The following is a 21,248-nucleotide window of genomic DNA, read 5'->3' as shown; positions in this document are numbered from 1 at the left end:
TGGAGTGGTTTAGCTACAAACTAACATTTTTAAAACTTTTTCCTTTACTTGAACTGTGAAACCTTTCTTCTAGCGAAATTGCATTATTCTATGTCAAAAGGAAGTGCCCTACAGGCTAACATTAGTGAGTTTGCGAGTGCCAAAATATGTGACATAAATGGCCATATCTTTCGATTCCATTGGCTTAATATTTTTGCATCCCCAAAGGACTATAGAACTGATTATATGACATGAATTTCAACTTCATACATCTACCCGTTCCGGAGAATAAGCGATATTAAGAGGCGAATAGATAGGTAATAAATGACAACATTTTTCCTTGTGGTATCGTTACCAATTAAGCATTTTAGAATTTTTTTCCTTCGGTTGTACTGTGAAACCTTGCTTCTTGCCATTTTTATGATTCTAGATCAAAGGGAAGTGCCCTACAGGTTTTCGTGAGTGAGTTTGCAAATATCAAAATGTGTGATGTTAATGAGAGTTTCTTTTGATTGCGTTGACTTAGAAGCTTTACTTTTTTACGCCGCCAAGGGAAGGTATTTCTTAATACGTAACAAAAGTTATACGTACACCATACCCGAGAAAAATGGTTTTGAACAGTCGGACAGAATGACAGATGGGTACAAAGTGATGATTTTACATTGAAACCAGGAAACTGCTTAACAGTACAGACAGTATAATCGATGAATTGTAAAAATTATTATGACAAAAATATGCTAATGCATTGGTTTTATGTGGCTGCTTTTAGCACTGTGGTTCAGACTTGGAATGCCTTAATGAGTGCCGTTTTTGCTTGTGTTTGTTGTAGGATCTCTGGCGCCGAGGAGCTGCGTTCTGACCTGGCTGGTGCTCCTGCTGCCGCCCTTGCTCGCCTCCACGTTATGAGAAAGAGGTCAGTATGAGAAAGAGGTCAGTATGAGTTAAAGAAACGTCAGTGTGAGGACGAGGTCAGTATGAGGAAAAGACAAGGCCAGTTTGAGGGTGAGTTCATAATGGGGACAATGACAGTGTGAGAAGCAGTTTATAATGGGAATGAGATCAGAATGAGGAGTAGTTCATAATGAACACGTGAACAAGTGAAGAGGTGCACATAAATCGTATGATGTAAGTGTGAGGTGGAGCTCATAAATGATATGATGTGAGTGTGGAGAGTATTAAAAATGGAACTGTGCCAGTGCAACTAGAATTGTATAAAGCGTATTGGGTCAGTGTGAGGAGGAGTTCGTAATAGATCTGAGATCAATGTGAGAAAGAGTGAGAAGAAGACCGAAAATGGTATTAGGTTGGTGTGACAAGAAATAAGTGAAAGATATTAGACCAGTGTGAGGAGGAGATCATGAAGGATGTGAGGTCGGTGTGAGGAGCAGTTCAAAAAGGGTATTCATTGTGACAAGGAGTTCATAACTGCTTCGGGCCAGTGTCACGAGTAGTTCGTGAAGAGTATAAGGTCAGAGTAAGGAGGAGTTCATGTAGTATGTGAGGTCAGCGTGAGGAGGAATTCATAACATATATTCGGTCTGTGTATCGAGGAGTATATAAGGGGTATTAAACCTGTGTCAGGATTAGTTCATAAAGGGTATGAGGAGGAGTCGAAGAAGACTGTGAGATCAGTGTGCATTGTTCATAAAATATATGAGGTCAGTGTGAGGATAAGTTCATAGAGAGTTGAGGTCATCATGAGGGGGAGTTTATAAACGGTATGAATAAAGCCTTTAAAAGTCTAAAAATTCAAAAACAATAAAATTCTAATAGATTTAATTATGAAAACGTTATTAACATACAAAATGTTACACTGTTACCCATTTACAAATTAAAAAAGAGCAGTAATATATGTTGAACACAACTATTTACTGTTAAAAGAATTTATTTTATGTATATTGTGTTTTAACTTTTCTTGAAAAATAAAAATTACGCCTAAGTGACATTTACACTTCCAGGAAAAAATGAACTTTTTGTAGAATCGCAATGAATCTAAATTACGATTTACTACTACGTGGTAGCGTGCAGAAATTTTTAGATATTAATTAATTTCTTGGGTATCTTCTTTCCTAAATCCTCAATTTTGACCAAACAAATCTGTAGGTGGGGAAGATTCCTCAAATGCATGCAGTTGGTTGGTTTGGGGAAGGAGACCAGACAACGTGGTCATCGGTCTCATCGGATTAGGGAAGGATGGGGAAGGAAGTCGGCCGTGCCGTTTCAGAGGAACCATCCCGGCAAATGCATGCAGTGCTGGTAGGCCAAGAAGAGAGAGACTAGTAGAGGAGCTATAAGAATGAGCTGCTCTGTTGAATAGATTAATCATAACAATTTAAAGTGTACTAGTTTATCGTCAATAAAAATGGTGCAAATGGCTCTGACCACTATGGGATTTAACATATGAGGACATCAGTCCCCTAGAAGTTAGAACTACTTAAACCTAACTAACCTAAATACATCACACACATCCATGCCCGAGGCAGGATTCGAATCTGCGACCGTAGCAGTCGTGCAGTTCCGGACTGAGCGCCTAGAACCGCTAGACCACAGCGGCCGGCTATCGTCAATAAGAAAAAATCCTGGAAAGCAAATAAAACCCATAAAAACCCAGTTTCACCCATTGGGTTGCTTTTCTTATTTAAATACCTGTGTTTTCTCAACCAGTTCCTCGTCAGACATTCCATTGCTATATGCGACCAAAGGCTTCAGAGATATGGGAACCCTGTTGACTGTGGCTTTCAGTACAGGCAGAAACGTCGGGTAATATCGCAGCAAAACATGCGTATATTCGTGAAAGCATTATAGTAAAAAAGTTGTATTACGAAATCCTTCATGTATTTTAAGTCCAAAATCTGCTGTGGTGTGTGTCATGAAGAAATTGAGCAGTTAACTCACCGTACTCACATAGAGGTGTCTTTCTAAACATTTTGGCTATTTAGTTTTTCATACACGCACTCTAGGCCTAAAGTTGATGTTTGCTGTTTTACACTGCATGTCTTCAGTTAACCAAGCGGAGTGAAGCACTGTTACGACAATGGACTGACATCCAAAATGGCGGTGGCTCTCAACACTGTCTCGCCTTCCACTTTCAGGTTTTACGCGGTTTCCATAAACAGTCAACGGCTCCCGAGATACTTCCTATCATAATAACATAGCTTGTTTCCTTTAACAGTCCAAGATCCTCTCGTCCGAGGATTCGTTAAGGGAGAGGAAATAATGAAGATTACGGTCATTAGAGACGGAGAGCAAGCTCGGATTGCTGCAAGGGCAGAGAACGAAATCGGCCGTATTCTTTTAAAAGAACGATCTGGGCATTTGCGTGAAGTGATTTTTCAAAATTTCGGAAAACATAATTCAGTATGGACGGACGGAGATTTGAACCACCTTAGTGGTAGTTCATTTACTTTCTTTTTATATTGCATTTATGTCACTGTTAATTCAATTGAGCTGTTGATGTAGCAAAACTTCCGTGAGCCTCATAAATGGGGGATTCAAGCGTCTTTGTATGTCGTTATTTTGTCTTTTTTTTATTTTGGCGTTGTTTTCCTTATTTCGGCCATAGGTTTCAGGCGTTATTAATTTGAAAACTCCATTTCGATATTATTTCGCCGAAGTTTATTGTTGTAACTACACGAACGTACACTGTGGTGACATAGGTCTTGGGACAGAGATGTGCACATATACAGATGCCAGGAGTATCGCGCACCTGAGGTATACAAGGACAGTGCATTGGCGGAGCTGTCATTGCCACTCACATGAATGATGTGAAGATATTTCCGACGTGATTATGGCAGCGCGACTGGGAACGAGGAATGGTAATTGCAGCTAGATGAATGAGACATTCAATTTCGGAAATCGTTAGAGAATTCAATATTCCGAAATCCACAGTGCCAGGAGTGTCCCGAAAATAACAAATATCAGGCATTAACTCTCACCAGGAACAACGCAGAGGCTGCCGGTCCTAATATAACGACTGAGACTAGTGGCGTTTCCGTACAGTTTTCTGTGCTAATAGATAAGAAACAGTGCGCAGAAACCAATGTGGGCCTACGACGAATGTATCCGTTAGGACAGTGAGGCGAAATTTGGGGTTAATGGGGTATGGCAGCAGAATACCGACGGGAGTGGGTTTGCTAACAGCACGAAGTTACCTGCAGCTTCTCTCCTGGGCTCGTGACCATCTAGGCTGGACCCAGGCGACTGGAAAACCGTGGCCTAGTCAGGTGAGTTCCACTTTCAGCTTGTAAGAGCTGATGGTGTGGTTCGAGTGTGGCTCAGACCACACGAAACAATGGACCCAAGTTATCAGCAGGGCACTGTGCGAACTAGTGGTGGCTCTCTAATGGTGTGTGCTGTATTCACATGGAATGCAATTAATCATGTCGTCCAACTGGTACCATCACTGACCCGGAACGGTTATGTTCGGCTGCCTGGAGAACATTAGCAGCCATTCATGGACTTCATGTTCCCGATCAACGATAGCAGTTTTGTGGTTGACAGTGCGGTATGTCACAAGGCCATATTTGTTCGCGACTGGTTTGAAGAACACTCTGGATGATTCTAGAGTATTATTTGGCCTCCCAGATCGCCCGACGTGAACCCCATCGTACATTTATGGGACATGGGACCAGCAACAGTTCCTTAATTATGGGCGGCTATAGAGGCAGCGCGGCTCTTACTTTATTAGGGGACTTCCCCTACTTTTTGAGCCCATGTCACGTCGAATTGTTGCACTACGCTGGGAAGAAGGAGGTTCGACGCGATATTAGGAGGTGTACGATGAATTTTGTCTTCTTTTTTAAGACGACAGATACCTGACAACAGTCAGAGGGAAACATCGCCAAAATAAAAATAAAATCAAAAACAGGAAATAAAAAAAACTGTGAAAAGACGTATCGAGAATTATAAATTGCAATCTGAAAGTGTTCAATCCTTGCTCACTATGACACCAATTGTGTGCTGTATTTGCCGGAGATCTGTACATTAAATTTGTAAATAACGTCAAAAAAGTTATTTAAAGGGGAAATAAACACCTTTGGCCGGTTTCACACCTCTTGTGAAAGGCAGTTGTTGGCGCGCTATTATAGTACTGCGTTGCCTAGAAATCGGTTCCTGGTAATTATGCTGATTTGTTCGCATATATGAGGCGAATCCTGCTGTATGGCACGACTTTCATAAACATTTTCATCAGAAGTGACCTCAGGTAGGTGTCAGAAAAGTGCAAGATCTACAGCGTGAAAAGTATTTAAACCGACAAACTCTGGGAGGTTGTAGGGAACATCAATACAAATATTTTTCCCTAATGCCATTTTTCCCTATGAGGAAGATTACTCTAGCCGCAAATTAATGAAACCAACAAACACTTTTCCATTTTCTTTTTTTACGACCAAGAGACAACACATTCACACAACCCAATTTGAGTTACAATAGATTTTGGAAAATGGCTCCATTGAAATGTAAACAAAGGTTACCAGTCGGATCATGTTCTATCTGACACGGGCAAAAACCCCACGAGTATCTTGAATTGTTCCTGCTGCTGCTACTATTCGGGCAACCAGATCCTCTTCTGATGCAACACTACTTCCATAAACAAGGTTGCGCATCTCCCCCGACACAAAAAAGTCCAGAGGGGACAAATAAATGGTTCTAATGGCTCTGAGCACTATGGGGCTTAACATCTTTGGTCATCAGTCCCCTAGAACTGAGAACTACTTAAACCTAACTAACCTAAGGACATCACACAACACCCAGTCTTCACGAGGCAGAGAAAATCCCTGACCCCGCCGGGAATCGAACTCGGGAACCCAGGCGCGGGAAGCGAGAAGGTTACCGCACGACCATCAGCTGCGGAGTGAAGGGGCATGTCTGAGGATCGAGCATGCCATCGTACAGGTCCTTCTCTGCCAATCCACGTTTCTGGGAACCGTCGGTCCAGGGATCGACGCACACGACGATTGAAATGTGTTGGCGCCCCGTCATGTTGGAACCACATGCGTTGGCTTGTAGGTAGCGGGACGTCTTCGAGTAATTCTGGCAACGCTCTGAGGAGAATATTGTAATAGTGCCTGCCATTTAATGGCCTAGGTGGCAGATACGGCCCAATTAAACAGTCCCCAACGACACCGACTCACACATTGAGGAGCGCTGGTAACTGGCATGTGGGTTATCCTCACTCCAAACATTCGAATTGTGAATGTTGAAGACTCCATCACGCCCGGTCGTTGCTTCATCGGCAAATAACACAATGGAAATGTAGGAAGCATTTCACACTGTTCCAGGTACCACTGCGAAAACTGTGCTCTGGGTGGAATATCAACTGGTTCCAGGTTGTGGACATGCTGTAAGTGAAATGGACGTAACAATTGCTCTCGAAGGACTGTTCTTACATTCGTCTGATTCGTCCCCATGTTACATGCAATTGCACAAGTGCTGATTGAAGGATCCCCGGGATATGGCGATTAGGATATTGTTGTCGATAAACCCGCTGTACAGCTCGTCCGTTGTGGTGCGCTACGTAGTACGCACCAACCATTTCAGTGTACTCACTCCAGGTGTATCGCTCCGTTAGTAAACAGAGACAATGCACTACTACACTGGTGGACAGCAGTTGCCTACAACTGAAGAGCGTAATACGGCCTCCACCGGTTTAAATAATCTTCATAGGAAAAAAATGACAGGGAAAAATTTTTGTTTTGATGTCCCCTACAACCTCCCAGAGTTTGTCGGTTTAAATACTTTTCACCCTGTATAGCACTCGTTCCATCATGGCATGAATGCTGGGACAGACATCCATGAAATGCTAACAGATCAGTTCATTTAGTAGCAACTTCTTTAAACAAACACTTTTCTTCACTGCCCTTGTGACAGGCTGAGATACCTTCGAAACAATAAAAATGCGCATTTCATCTATGGTCAAATTCGAATGCTAAAGTGGACAGGCACACAGATAACGAAACACTCGCCATTAAAAATAATCGTCTGCTGTTCCATTGATTTTTTTCCCTTTTTTCAGACCACTCAGCGCACTGTCGTATTTTAGAAACGTTCTCTCTCTCTCTCTCATCAGAGACAACAGAATGTTATCTGTGCCATGACATTACCACACCAGGTCAACAAACTCGCTATTGTCTTCAATACGATCTAGAGAAGCCGCGCGACAAACCAAATTGGATCCCGCGGAAATGGAATATGAATATTTTGCGGAAACTGTTTGTACGCCTCCGCTGATAGCGGTTCCGCCGGCCGCGTGTTTGCACCGCTCCCCGTCTGACAATGGCTGCGACCGCATTATTCGTTCCGGCTGGCGGCGACTTGTGCTTAAATCAATTCGCGAGCGGCGCGCGCCGGCGGACATCGGTTTGCCATCAGGAGAGGCAGCGCGCCGGGTTGTTGACGTGTGCTCCGGAGCGGCCAAACAACGCAGCGGCACTCTGTTGGCACAGCACCCGCCGCCACAGTCGACGCGAAAACAGGATCGCCGCGGCAGCGGTCTGGACGCAGTGGGCACTACGTTACAATTACACTCATCGTGTCGTGCGGAAAACAGCAGCTCCGATAACACTAAAGTTGTTTGATTACTCAAGAATTCTTCCTTCTCCTTTTTTACTGCTACTGACAGCTGTCGATGTAATCGAGCATCCACGGGTTGACAGTACTTTTTTAAATTCTGCTGCGATGCAACTACCCTTTTTTCCTCAAAAAGTGGGTTACTGTAAGCACAGCAAGGTACTACGCTCCTGTCCACGAAGCGTGTAAGCATCATTGTGTGGCAACATCCTTCTCAAGCCACAGCAATGAAAATGAGTATTCATACACTACATTGTGGAAAAGTAAACTGGCTTTATTGACAATACGAAACCAAAAACACCGGAGGCTGACATACAGCCCTATACTATCAGTCCACCACCTCCGTGCTTCACCGCGGTTGGAATGTTGTTTCGGCCGAGGTCTATATTCGGTCTTCTCCAGACCAAGATCGTACCATCATTGCGCACGATATTAAATTTGGTAGCACTATACACATTGGCCAGTCGCCAATGCAGCCATGCTGGTATATAGAACGACAATGAACAAGCCTTTACAAAACAAAATACAAAAACGTCTGGCAAGTTTTGTACTGCGCTGGGAATTAAGTATTCATACACCAACAGAAAATGCCACTTCTAATAAAGCCAGAACATATTTAATACTTCGTATGCATACCCTTCCGATGTATTAATTCTCGCAACCTCCGTGGCATGGAATGGATCAATTTTCTTGTAGTTTCCGACGTGATACCTTCCCATTCTCGAAGTAGAACCTCTTTCAAAGAGGTCTAACACGGATGTCGTGTTTTCTCATTCGTGTTTCCAGCTCACTCAACAAGTGTTCGATGGGATTCAGGTCCGGACTCTCAGCTGGTGTTTTAAGAGTGTCTGGAGTGTTGTAGAGCAACCACAACCGAACAATTTGCGCCGTATGTTTGGGTTCATTATCCTGTTGGAAGTGATAATTTCTAGGAGGCGTCAATACTCTGTTGTAAGTTCTGTTTGAGAATGTTCATATACACAAATCTGTCCATGGTACCTTCCACAAACACTAATTTTCCGACACCGGAGGCTGACATACAGCCCTATACTATCAGTCCACCACCTCCGTGCTTCACCGCGGTTTGAATGTTGTTTCGGCCGAGGTCTATATTCGGTCTTCTCCAGACCAAGATCGTACCATCATTGCGCACGATATTAAAGTTGGTTTCATCACTAAACAGTAAAGTATCCCAGAAGTCTGTTGTCTTGAATACAGCCTATTTCGCGAATTCCATCCACCACTTCCTGTTATTTTTCCTGATGTAGGGCTTTCGTATCGGAACCCTGGCTCTGTAATCCGAACAATTGAGAGTGGTACGAACTGCCCTTGAACTGATGTCCTTTCGGAAGCGGTCATGTACATATGCGGATAGTGCCGACGCTGTCGTTTTCGGGTTTTTCTTGATGATTCTTAGTAGCATTCTGGTCTGACTTGTTGTAAGCTTCTGTGGACGACCGTGTCGTTCACTGTTTATTACTACATATCTGTCCTTATATCGCTTAATGATTGATTGCGCAGTCGCTCCGCTTCGTCCTATGATGTTCGCAATTTAGGCATACGACTTGTGTTGAAGATATTGGGCGCTAACGATGGTTCATTCCGCAATGGTTGTTTCCTTCCTCTTGCAGCCCATTTTGCTCTTCCACGGTACCCACGTCCGACGTGCTGTTGCTTCACGGCCGTCACACAACTACACAAGTGTGGCATGTACTCCGGGGCTGCGTCAGCCGTTGTTTGGTTGAAAGTAGTCCGCTGTATGAATACATTTTGCCCTCTCGTAGACCGTGCGTATTGTAACATATTTTATTTTCCCAGAGTAGATTCATGGCATACGGGAAGCTTCATTACCAAGAACATGGTTATCTGACGCTAAATCATCGTACTTACTCGTATCGCCGCTGTGGGTGGTTTACTATCCAAACACACTATCGTAGTTTGTCACCACGTACTGTATGAAAACTTATTTCCATGACTGTACGTCACTAACACAGGTAATCATTCGTTTGGTGCATAAATTCGTACCACTTATCCGTAAGTGTAACAAACACAACACATACACGTAACAGTGATTTTTTGTTATCTACAATATATTCTCCATCACTTTTTACAACAGTCTGCCAACGCTGGGGTAACTCTTCAATTCCTCGACCTCAGAAATCGCTTTGTTTCGAGCCGAGGAACTCATCGAGCCGTGTTCGGAGCGCATTTTCATGCGGGAGGGAAATTCCTTAAAGGTTGTTCAGTAGAGAGCGGAAAAACTAAAAATCTGAGGGCAGAAGGACAGGTAAAGATGCTGCGGAGTGACTTCCCAACCCAACTCCAGTTTACTGCTTTTTCTAAGTGTAGCAGGATGCTCAAAAATGGTTCAAATGCCTCTGAGCACTATAGGACATACCATCTGAGGTCATGTCCCCTAGAACGTACAACTACTTAAACCTAACTAACCTAACGACATCACATTCATTCGTGCCTGAGGCAGGATTCGAACCTGCGACCGTAGTAGCAGTCGGGCGGTTTCGGACTGAAGCGCCTAGAACCGCTCGGCCACAGCGGCCGGCTAGCAGGATTCAGGCGGACGTTACCGTAGAGTAGCATCACTTCACGCATTCTTACTGGTCGTTGTTCTTGGACTGCATCTGCGAGATATCTCAGTTGTTGACAATAAACGTCAGCAGCGATGGTTATATCTCGCGGAAACAACTGTTAGTGAGTCATGCCAGATGCAGAACATTGTTCTTCGTGAATGTTCACACGTCTTTATACGGAGAGTTGCTGCCTTATTTGCCTGAACTACTCCTTTCTTTCCTTTTGTTAGCACAAAAGAACCATTTCTCTTCGTCAGTGACGATACAGACATATGGCCACACCCCGACTTTTGTGATTTTTGGCTTAGAACTTGCGGTATCCATACACCGCACCGGATAAAAACGTTCCCCATTGACTAAAAATGTCGCATGATGGTGGAATGATTACAGTATACTACATATGCAAGTTCTCAAATACACTGACGTCGATCATCGTGGATTAATGCAATTAAACGATCTTCTTGAAACCGAAGGTTTTCTTGAATATAGAAAGTCACAAATGTCAAAACGATCCACTATAAAAAGAGAAAACCATTTTCTTTTAGCGTTCTGTCCAGTGAGATTATTCCCATGCACGGCGCAAATATTTCTGGCTGCCCCCTTTGCTACCACTCCTCCATCGAGCTCAGACAGAAGAATATCTCAGAAATGTCCAGATTTCTCCATTTTGCACTCCGTTTTCTAGCGTCCACAGCTCCACTCACCATCTCCAAACAACAAAATGACAATATGTAAACTCAAATAGCAACAGTGAACAAGAAGTAAAGAATGACAATGGGCCAAATGCACCCATAGCAACCGGAATACCAACATGCAAAACAAAAACGCAACGAACTTAGGTACCACCCCAATAGAACGCGACGCTTTCTCCGTTAATAGTGATCCTTGTACCTTACGGACACTGGGGAAAACAATTTCACTGAGAGGGGCAAAACGAGATCAGTCCGTCATTGAGTTAACCTCCTCATTAATCAATCTTCACATCCTGCTACTTGCTCAATGTTTCAGTACTTCTCATGGCGTAACTCGCACTAGATAGCGCTGTTGTGCTGTAAATTGTTGAGTGTGAATTCTGATCCGAATACGGGCAGCTGTGCTTAACAAATGAAAAGTGGGGATTCCATTACGCTGACCAGATAGAAAATAATCCCCGTGAACTTGACTGTAACATGTTTCCCATAATAATTAAAACAATTAATTCGAAAATGGAAAGTATGAACATCATGGTCTATATCTACATTTGCATCTACATATATACACCGCACCGTTTGGTGCATGGCTGAGGGTACCCTGTACCACTACTAGTCCTAATCTTTCAAATCTTATCTTCACGGTCACTACAAGAAATGTAAATTGGCAGCAGGAGTATAGTTCCACAGTCAGCCTAAAATGCTGGTTCTCTAAATTTTCTCAATAGTGCTCCTTGGAAAAGAACGTCACCTTCTCTTTAAAGATTCCCATTTGTGTTCCCGAAGCATCTATGAAACACTTGCGTCTTGTTTAAATTACGGGTAACAACGGTCTCTGAATTGCATTTGGATGCCAAACACTCAAACAGTACTGAAGAATGAGTCTACGTGAAGATTCCGGATGGATCAAGTCTCAGCTCCAACTGAATACGTTGACGTGTTACAAAATCCAGTGTTCAAACCGTACACTTTCGTAGATTTATTTAGCAAAACTCAAAGTTGACTGCAGCGGAATGAGACCACTATTACTGCCACTGACTGATAGACCCCCCCAGAAATTTTCTGTATTAGACAAGATTTATTTTGATTAATATATGGAACTGATGTTATTACTGTTTGGCGCCCATATTCTAGGTCGTTCCCAATCTAATTGGCTACCTGAAATTCGTTTTTTATCTAGCTGTCCGTTCCAACATGATGCAACCACCATATCACACACCAGGAGACAGATACAACTACGGAATGCCGTATCTGAGAAAAATGAACTTAAACTATACTATAAATGTTCTATTGAAATAGTATAAACTTCTTTTGGATATCAGGTTAAAAGACATTTACTGTTACTGGCTAACCAAAACTTTTAAATATTTTTATTCGCTCTTCGGTGGACGCTCTTTCAGCCTATAACATGGACATTTCGTAGCCGTGCACTTCCTAATGAGCAAAGCAGCGCTTAACATCTTATAGCTTTCGTTATATTAGCTGAATTTTGGCCCTAGTTTCTAGCACACAAAAAAGTTCGACGTAAGTCTAGCCAACGGACTTCAGAGCGAACGTTGAAGAATTGAACGTTACTAAATGTTCCCGAATAAGGAGGGAAAGCGTGCTGGTATGCACATTGGGGGAACGTTTAACGAACTACATTTATGCTTAAAGGACATTTAGTCACAAAGTGGAACGTACTCGTTAACTCCATTAAAGACGCAATATACCACCTTATGGTTCAGTAAGAATAAACTGTATTAATCGTAATTATTCAGCGAGGAGTAGGTTGGCTCAGGGACGTAACATGGAAGCTGGTGTCCTCCGACGCGCTGACTCAAATCCTCACAGAACAGCCGAAGATAACAATACAATTTTCTAGAAAAGGTTAAGTTGTCAAAACTGCCATGTAATTCGTAGCGGAAATAAACACGAAACTCGACGCGGATTATGAGGCATGACCGTGACCGGAGTAGGAATAAGCCAGGCTCCATCTGAATATAAATGCTAACAAAGTTAGCGCTCACGAGAAACCCGTAGTGCAGATGACTTTACAACAATCATAACTTGAAAAATCTGAGCTAACTCACATCTAAAATCACCATCTAAGACCGCATAAAGTGCGGCACGTCATACTTAGTACCCAACAGCTCAGCTGACTTGTTCCGTACGAAATCCGAACTGCATCATCTCCGTGCCCAGAGCCCAAATAAACTTTGAGGAGACAGACGGCTCATGTAACAAGACGAATTTTTCAGTGGTAACAGGCTCCTCCTCCAATCAGAAGACAGAATCCTGTTTTCTCTTGCTCAGAATTTTCCATCAGTCCAACGTCCAAAATTTGAACAAATAGGCCCATTCCGCATGGGTCTGAAGGAATCAATTGTGACGTCGTCAAATAAGAAAGCCCATTCAGGTAACAAAGTGGACCCCGAAATCAGCTTTGAAAATTAAATTCATCTGCCATTGTCAGGCCTGCCTCTACTACGAAGTTAAACCAAGACAGTCCACCTGAATTCACCCAGTAGCGTCCGTTTGCAATTAAGCCTACATTCATTCATTCCAGCGGTTATCAATTTTTAGGAAAGACGATCACGTTTACATTGTGTTATGAATACAGAATGTAATAAAAATGAGGGTAAAACACACTCAATTTCCGTTCGTGGCGTGATCTTGTCGTTAGTATGGAAAAAATAGAGAAAACGCAGTCAGAGAAAAGACGCTCCGTTGACCTTGATAAAACGAGAAAGTTATATGAAGGGCGGATTCACTGTCGCGTTCCAAGGTAAATATTCATGTCGGTAAATTCTATTATTGTAAAATGTAAACTTTCACGGCCGGAACTGTCATGATTGAAGATATCCTCCGCAGATGGGGACGAAACGTCGGATTGCAATGCGAAATCCATTAGACCACGGCATAATAGCCCGAAAAAAATTCTATTATATTCTCTAAAGTAGAAATAGAGATGTGTAGCTCTGCTAAAGCGTTATCGTGTAAACAGGGATTAGTACTTCGAAATATATTAATTTTCTGCCTTTGCAAAACTTCTTTTTGTTAAGACCTCTTATGCCGCTTTCAGACCTTAAGTATTTTTTTTATTTTTTGTTTTTGTTTTTTGTTTTCCGTTATGTATTACGACATTCGGACACCCCTCAGGCAAAATTACTAATTAAGTCAGAGTAAAATATGAAAACACGTTCAAATTGTTTTATTAGAAAGTTTGGAAATGCAAAATATTAATTTATGAAAATTTATACAGTTAATGTACTCTTAGAACAATTAATAAGAGAATTTTACGAAAACATAAATTCATAAAAAGACTCGTTTAATGTAGGAATAGTTTTCGCGAAGATAAGAGATTCAATATGGTTTTTTATAGCAGAATATAATTTTTTGTGTGTGTCGTATCATACTTATCCTCTTTTGGTATTTTCGTCGTTGACCTATTCATTGGAAGAGTGTTTTGAAGTCTATAAACAATGGTAATCCAATTCTACACCTTGAGAAATTTTATACTGCTTGTTTTGATTAGTTCATTATTTATGTTTTGTTGTGTTTTGATCGTATTTACTGGGAGAGTCTTTTGAGGTCCACAAACCCTGGTAACCCATTCTTTCTTTGCTTTGTACAGTTTCCTATTTTTCTTGTGTAGCGAATTAATATCAAGTAATCAGTTGACAAGACCTCATTTAAGAGCTCACTGAACGACGTGTGTCTAGTATTCTTCCGACACAGAGTTTGAATCTACAGAATGAAACAGTCTCTCTAACACTACATTAAAAACTCGTCATAAAATTTATGATTGCAGCTAGATATGAAATAGGACATTTTATACTTAATTTGGTATATAACATGCGATTGGAAATCTAATAATGGCAATTAGCTAATGCATAAAATATCAGTTATTACTCCCTTTGGATAGAAAGTGTAGTAGTATCCTTTATGATGGTTTAGTAGCCACCTCCCTTTGCTGTTCTATGGTTAACAACCACCAGGTTGTCTCTTATGCTGAGTTTCCACGACTCATTTTGCCCCCCCCCCCCCTGCTCTATTCCCCCTTTCTTCTAACTCCTGTCTTGAATTTCCGTTTCAGAGGACAACAACTGCAGATTTACAAGGGTTGTTCAACATATTACTGTCTTAAACCAGGCTGGTTTTATTCGGGATTCCAAAACTACATATTATTCCCCACTCTTTGGGTACAAAACCCAATTTTTCAAAATAATTTCTGTTCAATGCGATGGCCCTGCGCCAAGTGGAAGGGCCTGAATGTCAGCGTGGTACCACCCCACAGATCGGTATCAGAGCCAACGTCTTGCTGCGTCAACAAACTCCCTGTCATACACGTATTGTTTCTCGAGGATTGCATCCTTCATTGGGCCAAACAGATGGAAGTCGGAAGGTGCAAGATCCGGTCTGTAGGATGATGAGGAAGAACGGTCCAATAAAGTTATGTGAGCTCCTCTCGGGTGTGCAGACTTGAGTGAGACCTTGGGTTGTCTTGAAGAAGAAGATTTTCGTTTCCATTTTCGTGGCGACAAACACGCCGAAATCGCTTCTTCAAATTCCTGAGAGTACCTCACGGTTTCCGGCCGGAGAGGCCGAGCGGTTCTAGGCGCTAGAGTCTGGAACCGCGCGACCGCTACGGTCGTAGGTTAGAATCCTGTCCTTAGGTTAGTTAGGTTTAAGTAGTTCTAAGTTCTAGGGGACTGATGACCTCAGAAGTCCCATAGTGCTCAGAGTCATTTGAACCATTTTTTGAACCTCACGGTTGGCCGTTGCTCAAAATGTTCACATGTGTGTGAATTCCTAAGGGATCAATCTGCTGAGGTCATCGGTCACTAGACTTACACACTACTTAAACTGACTTAAACTTACTTATACTAGGAACAACACACACACACCCATGCTCGAGGGAGGACTCGAACCTCCGGCGGGACGGGACGTGCAATCCGTGACATGGCGCCTCAAACCGCGCGGCCTCTCCGCGCGGTTTGGCCGTTGCGTCATGAGGGACGGCGCCAAGCACAGTAACCCACGCTGAGTCCCACATGACAGTCGCCATGGCCTTACCGGCTGTGGGTGCGCCTTTGAACTTTTTCTTGAGAGGTGGTGTGGCGTCCATGGGTCGCCGTTTTGCTTCCGGTTTCATGCCTTATGACAATGTTCGACAAAAAATTGTCACGATCGGCCTCGTAACGCGCAAGCAATCCTGCACAGGTGATCTTTACGTGCTCTTTATGGTCTCCTGTTAGGCTGGGAGTAGCCCAGTAGGCAGAGTCCTTTGCGTATCCCAACTGATAGACGACTGTGTCAACAATAGCAACAGATACGCCCAGTTGCAGAAAGGTGTTCGACTGCGATCCGTCAATCACCACGAATGAGAGTGTCCACACGTTCCAACATATCAGCAGTCACAACTGTGTGTGGCCAGCCTGCACGCGGGAGATCGAACAGGCTACCTCGAGCTTGCAGCTTTGATGACAGACGCCTCGCCTAACGACTCACCGTGCCTTTGTTCACTGTCAGGTCTTCGTATATACTCTTCAAGTGCCGACGAATATCTGCGATGCTCTGCTTTTCCGCCAAAAGAACCTCAATGACAGCTCTCTACTTAGAAAGCAGATCATTTACAGGTGCTATTTTGAAGGCTACGTATAGCGCCACCGCCTATCGGAGCTTCACGAAAATATAGGGGCTGAAGAAGAAGTATGTCACGATGACCCACAACAAAATCCGCATTTTTAAAATCGAAACTGGCGGAGAAAGAGTGTGTTCCATTACTTACTGAACACCCATCGTATCTCAGCCACTAAAGCTACACTATGTGAATGACTTACAAGTTCGTGGCGACATCCATCGGAAATGCTGGGATTTAGTGTGGTGTTATCCCACCCTTATCCTTGATGACAGCTTCCACTCTCGCAGTCACGCGTTCAATCAGGTGCTGCAAGTTTTCTTGGGGAATGACAGCCCATTTTTCACGGAGTGCTGCACTGAGGACAGGTATCGATGTCGGTCGGTGAGGCCTGGCACGAATTCGGCGTTCCAAAACATCCCAAAGATGTTCTATATGATTCAGATCAGGACTCTGTGCAGGTCAGTCCATTGCAGGGATGTTATTATCGTGTAACCACTCCGCCACAGGTCCTGCATTCTGAAAAATGCCCGATCGTGTTGAAAGATGCAATCGCCATCCTCGAGTTGCTCTTCAATAGTGGGAAGCAAGAAGGTGCTTAAAACATCAGTGTAGGCCTGTTCTGTGATACTGCCACACAAAGCAACAAGGGGTGCAAGCCCCCTCCATGAAAAACACGAGGCCGGCCAGTGTGGCCGAGCAGTTCTAGGCGCTTCAGTCTGGAACCGCGCGACCGCTGCGGTCGCAGGTTCGAATCCTGCCTCAGTCCTGATGACCTAAGAATTTAAGTTCAAAATGTTCAGATGTGTGTGAAATCTTATTGGACTTAACTGCTAAGGTCATCAGTCCCTTGTTTACACACTACTTAACCTAAATTATCCTAAGGACAAACACACACACCCATGCCAGAGGAAGGACTCGGACCTCCGCCGGGATTAGCTGCACAGTCCATGACTGCAGCGCCTTAGACCGAAGTTAAGTCCCACAGTGCTCAGAGCCAACCGCGTTCGAAGTCCGTGAGTTCCGCGGAGCGCCCCATTCTGCTCTCTCACGATACTAATGCAACTGAGGTCGCTGATGTGGAGTACCTGGCAGAAGGTGGGAGCACAATGCACCTAATATGAAAAACGTATGTTTTTGGGGGTGTCTGCATACTTTTTATCACATAATGTACTTTTAACGATACGAAATCTTCTATGAAGAACTTGTCCTTTATCCATGCAAATTACAGAAATCCACAGCGGAATTACCTACATGACGGCTTTCAAATTGTGTTCACTGGGCCAGGTCGTGCTATACCTTGGTCCACGCAATGTTGAGGTCTACGGCCAGTGCCTGGTGTCGTCGACATTTGCGTTCGTGTCGCCGCTGGCGGCTCCAGCTCGCACATAGGTGCAGCAGATGCCACAAAGCGTTACGAGTGAGTCGCACTCCTGTAATACAATGGCTGCATATTCACCGCAGCCCGTTTCTACTGACCTGCGCACAGACTGCGTGGCGTGACACGCTGGTAATTACAAAGCCGGCGTGCCTGTGGCGGTGCTGCTCTCCCTGCTGCGTTTAACCGCGGCGTGCTGCCATGTCGTTTGCTTTGCGGCAAAATTATGTTGCAGCTTACATGGCGCGAATGCTGTAAGCCAGTTTAACTCACCGGCCCACGAGTATTTTATCTTATGCCTGTCTGTTCTCTCAAGAATAATCGTAATTATAGAAGGTACTTCATTGATACTACTACGAAGCTGCTATAATTTTTGTTTTTTCCAAGTACACTCTGTTCAAAATTACTTTAAGGCTGGAACTTTGGCATTAGCACGTGGAGACGCGAAGCACATTTGACAAGTCCTGCAGAGAGAACGGGTATAATCTTACATTTCGTTTAGTTCATACAAACTATTCATGTGCAAAGTCTCTTCTGGAACGGAGACGCTATGTTTTGACTACAGCTTCATTTTCTGAGCATATATTTAAAACTATATATAGGAAAACTTTTAAAAAAATCATTACCTGACGAAGGTGCTGAAATTTTGACGTGCAGGAAGCTTCTTTGTTGTTGAAGTTAGGTGAAGATACAACGAGAACAAAACCTTGAAAATGCGTCGCATTCTATCTGCTCGAACACGGAACGCTGTCGGAGGTATCTAATGGGAGTTAAATGTTACGCATGACTCCGCGTTCACGCCGCCAAACCTCAGCGGTCGCATTTTGTCTTTCATTTGGAGAAACACAGAGCGCGCGCGCACACACACACACACACACACACACACACACACACACACACACACAAATATGCAGTCCTCTTCCAGCAGCCACACCACACCAGTTCTGAAGAAACATTCAAAATTTGCGCCACAAAAACACAAGACCAATGATGAACAAGAGAGCACCAACAGTAATGTAAGATCTCTCACTGAGAACGGGGTCAGAAATGTCTGCTCAGAGCACGTTTCACCACATTTTGTGTAAGTGCACGTGCGGTGAACTAGCGATCGAAAGGTGTGTGAAAAACTGGGTGGAAACAGTGCACTGAATAGCCGTTGACAAGACATCAACCAGACACGCAACAGGACGAAAAAATGTTAAGTACAGAAAGGCACATAACCTTTACCCACGGAACAGTTCTTGATAAATACTCATTAATTTTCATCATGGCTAGTTTGCAGATCACATTGTGTCAAACAAACGCCGAAAAAGACCATAAAAACCTGTGTATAATAATGCAATTCATCTAGCGATGTATTTTTAAGTTGAGCGTCTAAAGAAAAAAAAGCAAATTGCGCATATTGTAATTCTTAGACATACCATAGTTAAATTATTGTAAAATCTGATACTGTACTTTCCAGAAATCAAAAATTTGACCCACACGAGATGACAGAGTGGTGTCAAAATATGTCTGGGTAATTACAAAAATGTACTAATTATGTTTGCGTAAGGCTGATTTTCAGAACAACCCAATTTTAAATCGAAAACATGGAAAAACATCAAGAGGAGATTCAAACGTTAGTAAAATGACTACCTTTTTTAGTTTATCACTTATTTAGACGTTTCGAAACTGACGCAATTTGTCTTATCCTTTCTCATAGTAGGCAACTTCCTGGTATTCTTTTAAAATATGAATGTTAACTATAACAACCTTAGCCTGAAACAGCTACGAAGACATCGATCCAAAAATGTATGCAATGCAAAGAGTGACAAAGTCGTTTCATTATTTCCTTGTTTACCCATTACAAATTCGAGTTGTGGATTTCGTGCCTCCACATCCAATACATACACTTCAATTCTCCGGGTTCTGCTTTCTCCGCAATTCCAATCTGGGTGGCGACGTTCTTTGCCGATTACTCGAAATAAAGTCTTCAAAAAATCATGAAAAAGGGTTTTTCTACACTTGTTGTCCAGGGCTGGCGTGTTTAGTTAGTAATCAAAATGTTCTGGTTTGAGGATTCGACCCTAGCCTATGCTTACTTTTTGAATAAATGTCTTCAGTAACGGCAGCCTAAGACTTCATCTCATTCTGCCAACGATTTTTTTTTAAAGAGAACGGAAGACGGAACAGAGTTTCGATACGATATTTCAGTGCCTGTGTTGTTTAGAATACTGATGCAACATTCCTTCGGACATGCCAGTCTAGATACAGTGGGCTGTCAGTTAAGTGAAATGAAAAGGTGGTGAGGTTTTCTGCACACACTAAAATAGAGTAATGTAAGCAGCAGCAGATAATAGCATAACAGGAGTAGGACTCACTGTCAATAAAAAGGTAGAGCAAATAACGAGTTACGCTGAATATTTCAATAATAGGTTGTTCTCATCAGAATTGACAGCAAACCAGAGCCAACATCAATATCAGATATACATACCGATATCACAATAACAACGTGAACGGGTGTAGAAAGTATATGAGGATACTGAATGGATAATTCAGCACGTAACGACAGGTTATAGCCTAATAACCACGTAGGACTCGAACGCAGTGCTGCAGGAAGGAATAGAAGGAACAGTTTTGAGAGGTCTGGCCTTTGTAATAAATTTTAGCTTCTACCAGCGAATACACAATTCTAAAATCACGTGAGGAGGAAGTATCCCTACAAACGACCAGGAGACACTTGTAGATTGCAAATGGATTACATCATGGTCAGACAGAGATTCCGATATCAGCCAATGGATTATGAGACTTACCAAGGAGCAGATATAGACTCAGATTGTAATTTAGTAACGATGAATAGTTAGCCGCGGTTGAAAAGGACATACCAGAAGAATCATTGTGGAAAGAAAGAGAATACTGAAGTTATGAGGAACGATTAGACGCATCTGAAATTCTCTATTAGATAAATGGACATGTCTGAAAAGGGCAGTCACAGAAGTTGGACAGACTGACGTAGGTACATAGAAGATAATTGTGAAGAAACCTTTGGTAACAGAAGGAATATGACACCTTACCCACGAAAGAAGAAAGTATAAAAATATTTAGGAAAAGACACAATTCAGCAATATTTGCCACAGAGGAAAGAAAAAAGAGAAAGTACAGGGAAGCCAAAGGGAAGTGGCTACAGAAAAAAATGTAAAAAAATCTAAAAAGTTATGATCATCAGAAGGACTGTTTAAGCACACAGGAAACTCAAAGGAACATTCAGGAAACTAAAAGCGAGGGCCGTAGAATAGAAGAGGGTAATAAGAAATCTACAATTAATTGCAGAGAAGACAGCTGATAGGTGGAAAGATTACATCAAGGCCCCTACGAGTTGGATCACTTGACTTGTTAGAAGTGTGTCGACATGGAAGAAACAGAGGACCAAATCAGATGAGGGAGAC

The 21,248-nt window shown here is 42.8% G+C and overlaps 1 protein-coding gene across 8 annotated transcripts in view; it reads left to right on the top strand.

Annotated features, from left to right (window-relative positions):
• LOC126272688 (hemicentin-1-like) overlaps positions 1-21,248 on the top strand; it is a 1,027,565-nt gene that overhangs the window by 988,016 nt on the left and 18,301 nt on the right. For all 8 annotated transcript variants that reach the window (XM_049975713.1, XM_049975709.1, XM_049975711.1 and 5 more), the window contains one exon: positions 809-892. In XM_049975713.1, the coding sequence (XP_049831670.1) occupies positions 809-885 (77 nt within the window). In that variant the 3' untranslated portion in view covers positions 886-892. The remainder of the gene's footprint in view (positions 1-808; positions 893-21,248) is intronic.

This window comes from Schistocerca gregaria, chromosome 5 (genome assembly GCF_023897955.1).
Source record: "Schistocerca gregaria isolate iqSchGreg1 chromosome 5, iqSchGreg1.2, whole genome shotgun sequence".
NCBI classification, from domain to species: domain Eukaryota; kingdom Metazoa; phylum Arthropoda; class Insecta; order Orthoptera; family Acrididae; genus Schistocerca; species Schistocerca gregaria.
Note: the sequence above shows the minus strand (reverse complement) of the source record. Positions and strands in the feature narration are given on the sequence as shown.